The following is a 12,754-nucleotide window of genomic DNA, read 5'->3' on the forward strand; positions in this document are numbered from 1 at the left end:
GGGAATCTAATGTCCACAGGACTCAGGCACACATGTAGTAAAAAAGACATAATATAATGCAGGCAAAACAGTCATACAGTAAAAAATAAATATATACGTATTTTTATATGTATTATATATGTATGTTGGTATATAATACCAACAATGAAAAAAGACTTAACAATATGGCTAGATATGCTGTGAATATCTGGAGTTCCCAATCTCATAAAACAAACCTAGTAGGTAAAATAGATGACACAGTTCCTAACACATTAGCAGATAATTTCAAACTCTATGCTCATCTTTACATAAGTCAGGCAACTAATACACAAAGAGATTTAAGAATTAAGTTAGAAGCCAGGCATGCGCTGTTCTACACAGGAAAAACCCTGTATTAAAAGAAGTGTTAAATAAGACCATAGGTTAAATCAATATAACAAATATCTACAGAATAGTCATTCAACATATGAAATACAAATTCTTCTCAGTAGCCTGTAATACCATCTCTGAAACAGACAATATTCTAAGCCACAAAGTAAGTCTGAACAAAATCAACAGAAATATAAATTACTTTTGTATTTTATCAGATCATAATGAAATACTATTAGACATCAACCACATATACACTCTTTGGTTTTTTTTTTTTTTAAAAAAAATATTACCAGGTGGTAGTGATGCACGCCTTTAATCCCAGCACTTGGGAGGCAGATGCAGGCGGATCTCCGTGAGTTCGAGGCCAGCCTGGTCTACAAGAGCTAGTTCCAGGACAGGCTCCGAAACTACAGAGAAACCCTGTCTCAAAAAATCAATATATATATAAAATCAATACAGAATTTCTCTGTATAGTCCTGACTGTCCTGGAGCTCACTATGGAAAACAGGCTGGCCTTGAACTCAGAAAGATCCTCTTGTCTCTGCCTCTGCCTCTCAGGCGTTGTGATTAATGTCATGCACCAAGCAATACACTCTTAAGTGGCCAGTGGGTCACTGAAGAAATCAGGGAGGAAATTTCAGTTCCTAGAATCAAATGAAAAAGCAGGTCAAAATTACTAGAACTTTTGGGATACAGCTAAGGCGGTTCTAACAGAAAAGTTTACAGCTATGAGTGCTGACAATAAAAAGTCAGATATTTCAGGGCTAAACAGATGGCTCAGCATTCAAGTACTTGCTGATCCTATAGGAGACCTGAGTTCAGTTTCCAGCACCCACACTGGGGTGGCTCACAACCTTTAACACCAGTTTCAAGGAATTTAATGCTCTCATCTAGTCTCTGCAGGCACCCATACACAGCTAACACACACATGTGACACACATGTATATATAAACACACACAGACATAAATTAATCCTTTGAAAAAAGTAAAATTAATAAATTTTTTAAAATAAAAGATTCCAGTGAAATTCAGAATATCATTATGGAATACTTTGAAACTCATATTCCAAAAGAATCTGGAAAATATACAAGAAACAAATCCCTAGATATATATCACACACCAAAATCGAATTCTAGGACACAAACAACTTAAACAGACCCTTAACCAGCAATAAGACTAAAATAGTAAAGGGCCCTTAACAAAGAAGCCCAGGACAAATTAGTTTTACTGCTAAATTCTGCCAAGTGCTTAAAGAAGAGCCAGTACTCACAGAACTGTTCTCTGAAACAGAAGAAGGAACACCACAACACTCATTCTATAAAGGCAGTCTCATCCTGATAATAAAACTGGATAAAAATAACAAAAAATTGTCTACAACAATTGTCTAGAACATAGAATAAAATTCTCAGAAAAAAAAAAAAACAAACCTGCAAACCAGGCTAACTAGATGGCTCTGTGAGTAAAAGTACTTGCTGAGAAAGAAATCAGGAGGTAAAAAAATCCACTCACAATTCCTTAACAAACAGAGGTGGGAGGTAATCCAATAAAGAGAAAGACTTCTACAATGAAAATCTGAAAAGTCAAAGAGAATTGAAGATGACAATGGAAGATGGAAAGATCTCCCATTCTCATGAACTGGCAGAATTAATATGTAAAAATGATTATATAATTGAGTGCTGGAGAGATGGCTCAGCTGTTAAGAACTCTTACTCTTCCAGAGGATCCAGGTCCAATTCCCAGTTCCCACATGGTGGGTTCACAACCATCTGTAACTACAGCTCGAGGGAATCTGATACCCTCTTCTGACTGCCAACATATCAAGCATACAACCAGTGTACAGACATACATGCAGACAAAACACTCATACATAATAAAAAAAAGAAATTGATCATATAATTGAAAACACGTTACAGACACAATGCAATTCCCATCAAAATCGCAATAACATTCTTCACAGAATGAAAAAAAATTAAAATTCATATAGAGACACAAACACCTTATACAGTCAAAGCAATTATTAAGCAGAAAGAATGCTAGGTACCACAAACTCTGACCTCAAACTATGCTACAGAGACAAAGAAAGAAACAGCATGGTATCAGCACAAAAACAAACACATAGACCAATGGCCTAGAACAGAGGACCCAAAAGTACCCCCCCACGCACGCGCACACACACACACACACACACACACACACACACACGTATATATACACACCCACCTAATCTTTAATGAAAGTGTCAAAAGCATAAATTAAGAAAAGAAATCTTCGCACAGTGCCAGGAAAATTGGACAGGCATATTATGGAACAAGAGTTCTGGGGAAATTGCTCAGTGAACCACAAACTTTAACCTCTAAGTTTAAGAACCTTAATTTCAGTCCTTAGAGCTTACTAGCTAGCCTGTCTAGCCAAATGAATAAGCTTCAGGTTCACTGAAAATACTGTCACAAAAAATAAGGTGGAGACTGTAGAGGGAGACACTTAACATGAATCTCTGGCCTCCACGTGTACATGCATACATGCCTTTAAAACACACACACACACACACACACACACACACACACACACCCTCTCCTCTCACTATCCAAAAAATAATTTAATGGATAAGAGACCTTAGTATTAGAGGAAAACATGGGCAAAACACTTCAACATATAGGCACAGGAAATAACGGAAAGGAACTCCAATAGCTCAAGAACCAACCTTAAGGACCGACAAATGAGATCACACGACTTTAAAAAGCTTGTACACAGCAAAGGAAGTAAACACCAGAATGATTAGACAGTATACAGCACAAGTGAGAATCTGACAAGGGAGCAATATCTACAATCTATAAAGTGCCCCCAAAATTAAAAAGTGACAAAACACCCAATCAACAATTTCGCTAATGAATTGAAAAGACAATTCTTAAAGGAAGAAATACAAGTGACTGAAAAATATTTGAAAAAGTGTTCAAAACTTTAGTCATTAGGAAAATACAAATTGAAACTACATCAAGGGCTAGAGAAATGGCTCAGCATTTAAAAGCGCAGACTGCTCTTTCAGAGAACCTGAACTCTCATACGTGAGTATTCTCACAACACTAAGAGGGTGGCTTGCAGCCATCTGTAACTCTGGTTGCAGTGCCCTTTTCTGACTTCTGTAGAGACCAGGCACACAGATTGTGCACTAGATATTCATGCAGGCAAAACGCCCACACACAAAAATAAATAAATCTTAAAAAAGAAAATTAAACCCCATTACATTGGGATTTTATGCCACCCATCAAAGTAACTATGACCCAAAACACACAAATTTAAAAAAAAAAAATTAGGACTGGAGAGATGGCTCAATAAACACTGTCACATCAACAATGATGACAGGACCTCCCAGGGATGGAATGTGGATCTGAAATCCCAATGCTCCTGCAGTGATATGAGAGGCAAAGACAAGAGACCCCCAGAAACTTGTGAGTCAGATAGTTGAACATGCATGGAAGCTCAACAAAGAGACCCTGCCTAAAACAAGGTTCTTCTGACCTACATACCCAACCTGGCACAACCTCACCACCATCAACACAGCACATACACACAGGTACTCACCTACACGTACAAAGAAAACAAATGACAACAAATGTTGATGAGGCAGAGGGAAATCCTTATTTAGAACTAGTAAAAATTACAGACTTGTGCAGCCACTATGGAAGTCAGTATGGAAATTCTTCAAAATCCCCAAAACAGAACTGCCTAATGATCAACTATACCACTCCTAACCATATGGCCAGCAGACTACAGAAATATTTGAACATAAATGTTTACTGTCATATTATTGTATATAACAGGCAAGATATGGAACTCACATAGTAAAGATATACAGCAGAATTTCATTTAGTTGTAAGAATGAAATTATATCATTTATAGAAAAATTAATGATTATGTTAAGTGAAATAAGGAAGACATGTTTTCTATCACATGAAAACTAGATTGAACTGTGTGTTTATATATGTATATGTGCAGAAAGAACAATGAGGGGGAAGAAAGAGGTCTAAAGAGGGGTCAGCAAGGAACAAGAAAACAACAGGACACATGAGAGCTAAGGGATCTCTGGAGAGAGGATCAAGACTAAAAAGAATGGGGAGGGGTGGAAAGGAACTGGTATAATAATATATGTGTATGAAAATGCCACATTAAAACCTATTTTTTCGTATGCTAGTCAAAACACTGACTTACACACTGGGGTAGGCTTGGAGATTCCTAAAGCTCAAGCCCAGCCCAGTGGTTCTCTCTGTTCCTGTTGCCGACTAATCCAGATGTAGACCTCTCAGCTCCTTCTTCAGAACCATGTCTCCCTGCACATTGCCATGCTTCCTGTCATGACGATAATGAACTAAACCTCTGAACTGTAAAACAGCAGCAATTAAATGCTTTCCAGCTGTGGGATAAAGCTTTCATACACTGTAAAGATTTGTCACTCGCATTAGTTTAGTAAAACACAGATTGGCCAGGCAGGAAGTATAGGGGGGGTGACTACATTAGGAGAATTCTGGGAAGAAAGGCTGAGCTAGTCAGTTACCAGCCAGAATCAGAGGAAGCAAGATGAGAATGCCTCACTGAGAAAAGGTACCAAGTCCATGTGGCTCAACATAGACAAGAATTACAGGTTAATTTAATTTTTAAGAGATAATTACTATAAGCCTGAGTTAATAGGTCAAAATAGTTTATGATTAATATAAGCCTCTGTGTATTTCTTCCGACCGGGCAGGATGGAAACTTCTGTTTACATTTTCCTTTAAAAGAGTTGCCATGGTCATGGTGTTTCTTCACAGCAATAGAAACCCTAAGACAGGGTAAAGCAGCCTTCACATGTAAAGTATTTGTTGAAAATGACAGAAAACAAACACACAAATGCAAAACCCCAAAATGGTATGAAAGCTGGGTTTAGTGTCACATGCCTGTTATCTTAGTACCTTAGGAAAAAAGTAGTAAGCTTGAGAGACTCTCAAAAAAGAAAACAAAAAGTTATGAGAAAATCCCTGCAGATTAATCTGTACGTATACTGATGACTATTTTCTTAAAATAAATTCTTAGAAACAGAATTCTATGTCAGGAAACATGTACACTTCCTACATAGATTTATATAATTCAGATTACACAAAAATGAATTAATATATTTAAAGAGACTCTGGCATGGCTCCCAGGCACTCTTAGCTGCCTGAGGTTTGCTTGAGATGTCTTCTGCTGTTAAACACTCTTTTGAGATTCCCTAGGGAATATCTACAATAACTATTAGTATTTTTAAATTTAAAAAAACATGCAGTTTAAGTAGAATGTTTGTTTTAGGAAAAAATGAATTTTAGAAAAAAAATAATTTAAAATGCAGGTTCATCAATTCTGCTCTAACTTTACCACATAAAATTAATGTTATTATTTGATTTCTAATTTAATTTCATTATGGACAAAAAACATAATTTGAAGTATTTCAGTAACCCCATGCACATCTGAAGATATTATCTTGGTGTCACATATAATGTCAATTAGATCCAAGTTTGATAAACTGTTCATCAAACTCTAACAGAACTCTTCCTATCATTACTGTGGTTACTTCTTCATATATTTTGAAGTTATGCTGTTAGATCCGTAATACTTTCTTGTTAAGAAACCTCTCCATAAATAAGAGCGATTCTGTTCATTATGCTTTCTGCCTCATACTTTGAAAACAGTTTGGTGAGATCAGTTTTCCTGACTAGTATTTACAAAGTGTACTTTGTTTTTTTTACTCTAGCCTATTTTGTTTATCTCTTTAGGACCATCCCTCCTGTAGATAGCAACAAATTATTTTAACTAAATATTGTACTTATATGGCTTTTACATGATATATTTTGTCCCTTTTATTTAATTACTAAAATTTCTGAATTTCTATCTATCATTTTACCATTTCTTTTCTATTTTACTCATATTTACCAATATTCCTTTTTACTGCTCTTGACAAATGAACTTTGACTTAAGTTAATCAAATGTTTAATCATTTCATTTTATCTATAACATAAACAAAACTTAAAATTTTTCTATTAAAAATATTGCAGCACCTACCTTTAAACAATGCAGTGTATCATTTTTGGTGAACATCTTAAACTTGGTTAGTTCTCCAATAAAACGAACTGTTTTGTTCTTTGTTTCAATGTTGATCTGGTCCTTTTTTCGTACCTATAAAGTAAGACATTGCTTAGTAATTAACATTTTGAATACCTGTGATATGAACTACTTTAATATATTTTAATTCACTTCAAATATTTCAAATCAATTCGTAAAGATTTGTCTTCATATTACTTTAAGTTAAGGAAAAATTTGCCCACATTGTCCACACCAGTTCTGGGTAGTGCTTTGCAAAACTGCTCATGATCAAGTAATTTGGGGAACCAACACACTATTTTTTCTTAATAATTTTTCTTAAGGCTTAAAGACCTCAAAATAACCCACTGAATTTAAATCAGTATTTCTCAAGTAATCTAAGCAATTTTATCAATTAACAGTATATCAGATTAATATTTTAAGAACACACTTTAGGAAATGCTGCTTTAAAAAATATAAATGCTAAAAGCTCATTTAAGTGAAAAATATTTTCAGATGTTGTTATACTATGTATATTACATATTTTGCATAACTCACTACAATGAAACATGCAATATATTCACTGTTGTTTTTATTACCAGAAATAATCATGTGTCAAAGTTCAAATCCTTTGCAAATTTGAGTTCTACACTGATGCGTGCATTTAAAAGTAATAAAATGTAGTAAAATTTCATTAAAACAGTATAATATAGACACATTAAGAAAAGTGTAATTAGGTTTAGTTGTAGAATTATATTTTCATAAATCCAAATTGACAGTCTAGAAAATTATTATGTAAACAACGACTATGAGATAGTAGCATCTCCAATTAATTCAATGCTCTTTCCAGAATATTACCCACTTATTTTATCCAGAACATTTATAATGTTCAGGGAAAAATGATAGCTTTACTCTTCTGGTGCAGCAGGGTAGGGTGGAGAGACAGCAAAAGAGAGAGAAAGAAGGAGAAAGATCTAAGAGGAAGGGAGAGGCAGGAAGGGGAGCAGAGAAAAATGTAAAGCTCAATAAAAAATCAATTTAAAAAAAAGATCTTAGAAGTGTCAATGATTTGACCAGGGTAATCAAACACCAAGATTCAAATTTCCAAACTGTCAACTGAAATTTACTCAGCATAATATGATGGAATTCCAAGTTTATAAAAACAAGGGCTAATCTCATCAGCAGTCATATACTTCATGATCATTATTTTATTGAACTTTTATAAACCAGACAACTAAACAGTCAATGGAATTTGTTGACTTTCAGACATCTACTTTCTATAGCAAACAAAGATAAGTATTTAAAGTTTTAGTGATTTTTGTTTGATTGATCGATTGATTGACCAACTGAGACAGGGTCTTATTATGTAGTCCTGGCTGACCTGAAGCATCCTATCTAGGCCAGGGTGTTTTAAACTTGCAATAGTCCTCCTGTCTCTGTCTCATAGGTGATAGGATTATAGGTATGTGACACCATACTCAGTCTCTTTAGTGATGACTTTAAAATAAAACCATGTTTATTAAAACCCCAGAGCAAACTAGGAGGTCACTATTACTAAATCTAATCCGAAGTATCAACAAAAAGAATATCAAGCAAAAACAAAATCACAAACATTCCAGAAAACTTCATTTTAGTCATATTATTTATAGATAAAAGGTAATTATTAGCTGTAGTTAGAGACAAAGAGAAAACACAGCCAGAGCAGAACAAGCACATGTTCTCTCTCTGCAGCCCCACCAAGCCCTCCTAGTTATTCTGGAATATGTGACCTACTACAGTTAACCTCCTGTACTGTGGAGCATCTCTGCATTTCTCTGCAGCCCCACCAAGCCCTCCTAATTATTCTGGAATATGTGACCTACTACAGTTAGCCTCCTGTACTGTGGAGCATCTCCTCATTTCTCTGCAGTCCCACCAAGCCCTCCTAGTTATTCTGGAATATGTGACCTACTACAGTTAACCTCCTGTACTGTGGAGCATCTCCGCATTTCTCCCCATCTCCACCCCTTCCCAATTCTGGTAATCACTTTTTTTTAATAAAAAATTATTTTCATTTTATATGTATGTGCAAGTATACATGTTCGCCATGTGTGTGCCTGGTGCTGGTGCTTGTGAAGGCTGGGAAAGCATGTTGGATCCCTTAGAACTGGAGCTACAGGTGGCTGCAAATCACCATGTGGGTGCTGGCAACCAAACCCAGGTCCTTTGCAAGAGGAGCCAGTACTCTTAACCACAGAGCCATCTCTCCTGCCCTAGAAATCACTATTTTACTTCTATTTCTATGAGATCTATTTTTTTTTTTTGATTTTTCGAGACAGGGTTTCTCCGTAGCTTTTGGTTCCTGTCCTGGAACTAGCTCTTGTAGACCAGGCTGGCCTCGAACTCACAGAGATCCGCCTGCCTCTGCCTCCCGAGTGCTGGGATTAAAGGCGTGCGCCACCACCGCCCGGCGAGATCTATTTTTTTTATTCCCTTCAAAACTATGAAAATTTAAAAGCAAAGATCAATTATCTCTATTCCTGATGTTCAGAAGAGAAGCTGAAACATGAAAAACTATAACTGGGGGTGAACCCCCATAAACTTATCATAACTCCTCATCCAGTATTCTTGACTATCATTTCTTCATGACTTATAATCATAGACATATCAAAAATTTATGCAAAACCACACTTGCTTTTAGCCAAAAAAAGAGAAGCAATACTTCTATGAAACTAAATACTGACCAACAATATGCATTTGTTTATATACTATCAGTTCAGTGATTACTACTGTAAGATGTTACTTATATTACCAATTAACCTTAACAAAAATGCTGCTTCCAATTCAATATTTAAAGATAGATAAAACTAAATTACTGTTAGTGTGCATCACCAAATAACCTCTTCAAATATGTCTACCGATAAATCTTTAAAACTATCTTATACCTATCATTTACTATTCTCCTATATAAAAGAAACTGCTGGCCCTTCTAGAAGGGCTAAAAGATACTTGTCCAAGAAGTTATTTTTTCCCTGTATAATTTGTCCTTTTGACTCTACATTAACTTTATCCACTAATTCAATACACTTTTCTACAAATCTACTTTATGCTAACCTTGTAATCTGTTCTGAGTCTATGAATAAATAGATTTGCTGTAATGTACATATAATATTTCTTAATTTGGTCTCAAAAGGTGTACAGTCAATCTATAGGACAGGGAGTGAGGGTTGAAGATAAATTTGAAACTTTTACTCACACATTTTGCCTCAGTTTTCATTTATTTTTTTGTTCTACAGTGTAGATAAAATGTTATAATTGCAAATGTAAGTTTAAAATCATATACATATAGAATATACAGTTATATCACATAAACATATTTGTATTCCACTTATCTTGATCAACTGTTGTAGTTTGACTATGAATGTTTCTAGAAGCTTATATGTTGAACGTTGTTATGGAAAACTTGGGAAGAAGGCCCTAAGTGGGAGAAGCAGATCACTAGGTGTGCCTTTGAATGCCACACCTGGTTGCTGCCCTCTTCTTCATTCTCTATTTCCCATTCACTCTGATATCCCAGCCACCATGATGCTCTCTTTCCCCAAACACATGGAGTCAAGCGATCATCAGTTCAACTCTCCAAGATGAACAAAATGTGCCCTTCCTCTATTAAGTTGTTTATGTGAGGTGTTCTGGTCAGTTGTGAAAAGCTAATGCACCAATAACGAATTTTAATTTAAAAAACTTAGAGAGACCATTTTTTAGAATGTCAGTGAGAATGATCTGCTTAAACAAAAGCTGCCCTCTCCTTCATTTAGGAAGGAGACTCTGAAAAGTCTGGAGGAAAAAAGAACACTAGAAACAAAATATTCCTCATAGTTGTGCTATCCAAAGATAAGATTTTATAAAAAAAACTATTTGTTAGTGACTATATCACTTTGGCACCATGATTAGAGTTGGGCTTTGAGATCATCAGTTTTTCCTAGTATAGTTCATGATGTAAACAAAGCTTTTTATTTTTTTCTTCAGAGCTGTTCAGTCTCTAATGATCTTGAAACATATTGCCGAACTGTTTTATCTAAATTCTTACCTGATTGAAGTATATAAGAATGTTGATTTCTCACTTCTATTAGCTTTATTGATCTGTCAAATTAGCAAATCCATTGTTTAACTAGAATTTCTTTGACTACATATAGTTTTACCAGCTTTACTTCTCAGCTGAGATTCTTAAGGGGGCAAATATGATCATATTGTGGCAATATATTGGACCTAGATAGAAGACAGAGACAGGGAAACCTGGTTAAAGAGCTATTGTCATATCTCAAGCTGTGGATTATGAAAGACAGTGATAGCGGGTTTGATGAGAAGTAGCTAAAGTAGAGTGTTTCAGAATGCCATGACAAGAATTTGGTGAGCATAGCTATGGGATATGAAAGAACCTTAACAGTTGAATACTGAATTTATGGGGAAAATACAGAAGTACATTAAATGAACAAAAATATAAAGATATTCTTAGAAGAAAATTATCAGTCTGTTTTGTGGATACAACTGGTTTCTAGAAGGACAAAAAAAAATCGGTGTATGCACTGGATATACTCTAGCAAGATACACACATTTGGTGACATGAAGTTGTTGGGAAACAAATGTTAACAGAAGTCAAACAATTGTGTTCCCATTCAAAAAGCAGAAAACACCTGGAATCCCAGCACTTGGAAGGTGGAATAAAGAGGATCAATTCAAAACCAGCCTTGCTACACTTATGAGTTTGAAGCTGGCCCAAATTACATGAAATCCCGTCGCAAGCAAAATAGCAGTGCAAAAGAAGACTAAGGAATCCCAACAAATAAGCCTAGCTTAAAAAAAGATTAACAAGAATAAACAAAAGATCCTGGATAATGATATTTATATTAGGTACTATGCTATATATGGATTTTCTCATTTAATTAGGCCAAATGAAGCTTCAAAGAGCAAAATTACTATTATTAAATAGACCTGTTTATCACTTGAGTAACTAAATCTTAGTCACAATGTTTACATGGTGGAATCAGAATGATGTCTTCCAAAAAATCAGCAGAGTCCAGGGTTTAGAATCTACAAGGACATCAACTAATGGATGATCAGGAAATTTAGTGATCTCTATCAAGGATGTTGCTATGATGGTTTTAGGGAAAAAAAAATATACTCTTAAAAAAAAAACAATAAAAAGGAAAACAAATGAACATGCTAAACAAACAAAAAAAGCCCACTATACAGTGAATAGGAGGTCAGCCTGAGATAGTCCGTGTCTCAAAATAAGAAAATGAAATATGGATGTTGTAGGGTATACTGTGTTAACAGGATTGACACATATGGTTTTTGCAGCTGTTACTTTGTTTACATTTGATAATAGTTGTACACTAAATACATTTAAAACCTAATAGAAGTTAAGAAAGAGTCTGAAGATTAGGAAGTTAGGAAGGAGAGATCCTGTGAGAGATGGAAAGTAACTTCAACTAACTTCTTTTCTACTCTGAGAACAGTGGGTCCCCAAGATTGCAGCAGTATAAATTATGCCAAAGCCTTCAAATTCTGCTTCAATCTTTAGGATAAGAGAGTATGCATGAATAGACTACTCTCAATTGTATGTTTTTCACTAATCATACTTAGTGCAACAGTTTAGGGCTTAATTTAGGGTTTGGTTGAGAGACTGATGCATATATTGACACAGAAGCTCCATATAAGTTCAGTGGCTTAACAGATCCTCATTGGTACAAGAAATGAATTACATCAGCAAGAATAAGACTTCTGCTTTATCTATTCCTGAAATAGCAGCATTTATCAAAGTGTGTTCTTTATGGGACATACACTCATACTCCTCTAGTACATTACACAGAGCACAATTACCCTCATGAAGTTTTGAGAAGTTTTATAACAAAACAAAACTGTTAGTTTTAATAAGCTCAGTGTGTCCCATGTTCTCTAAACACAGAAACTCTACCAGGCTTGGTATTGTCTATGAAAATTTAAAACACTTAAGCAAAACATGGCTCAGGAAAATCTTAATCACAAAGACAGCAACAAATAGACACTTACTACAAGAATTAGAGATCAATCTGTCCCTCATGAGATTTTCTTGCTCTGCACTCTTCATTAGTCATTTTGCAAGTACACCATCATAATTTATATTTTTCTTTTTGCTTTTAAATTTGTCTTAGTTGTGAGTTATATTCTGAAGTTCTTGACTTTAGAAATTATCTGTTCTCTTGAGAGCTCAACAATACTACTGACTTATAAATAGTTAATATAATAGAGTTTACTAAACACAGCAAACAATAGTTTTACTGACATTCCAAACAACTTGCTG

General features: G+C 35.0%; 1 protein-coding gene across 7 annotated transcripts in view; it reads right to left on the minus strand.

Moving 5' to 3' along the window:
• Positions 1-12,754, minus strand: part of Upf2 (UPF2 regulator of nonsense mediated mRNA decay) — a 101,034-nt gene that overhangs the window by 40,650 nt on the left and 47,630 nt on the right. For all 7 annotated transcript variants that reach the window (XM_041630763.1, XM_041630764.1, XM_041630760.1 and 4 more), the window contains exon 10: positions 6,418-6,531. In XM_041630763.1, coding sequence (XP_041486697.1) covers positions 6,418-6,531 — 114 coding nt within the window. The remainder of the gene's footprint in view (positions 1-6,417; positions 6,532-12,754) is intronic.

Source organism: Microtus oregoni, unplaced genomic scaffold (genome assembly GCF_018167655.1).
Source record: "Microtus oregoni isolate MIOR12 unplaced genomic scaffold, Mior012 000035F_ref0000213, whole genome shotgun sequence".
Classification (NCBI taxonomy): domain Eukaryota; kingdom Metazoa; phylum Chordata; class Mammalia; order Rodentia; family Cricetidae; genus Microtus; species Microtus oregoni.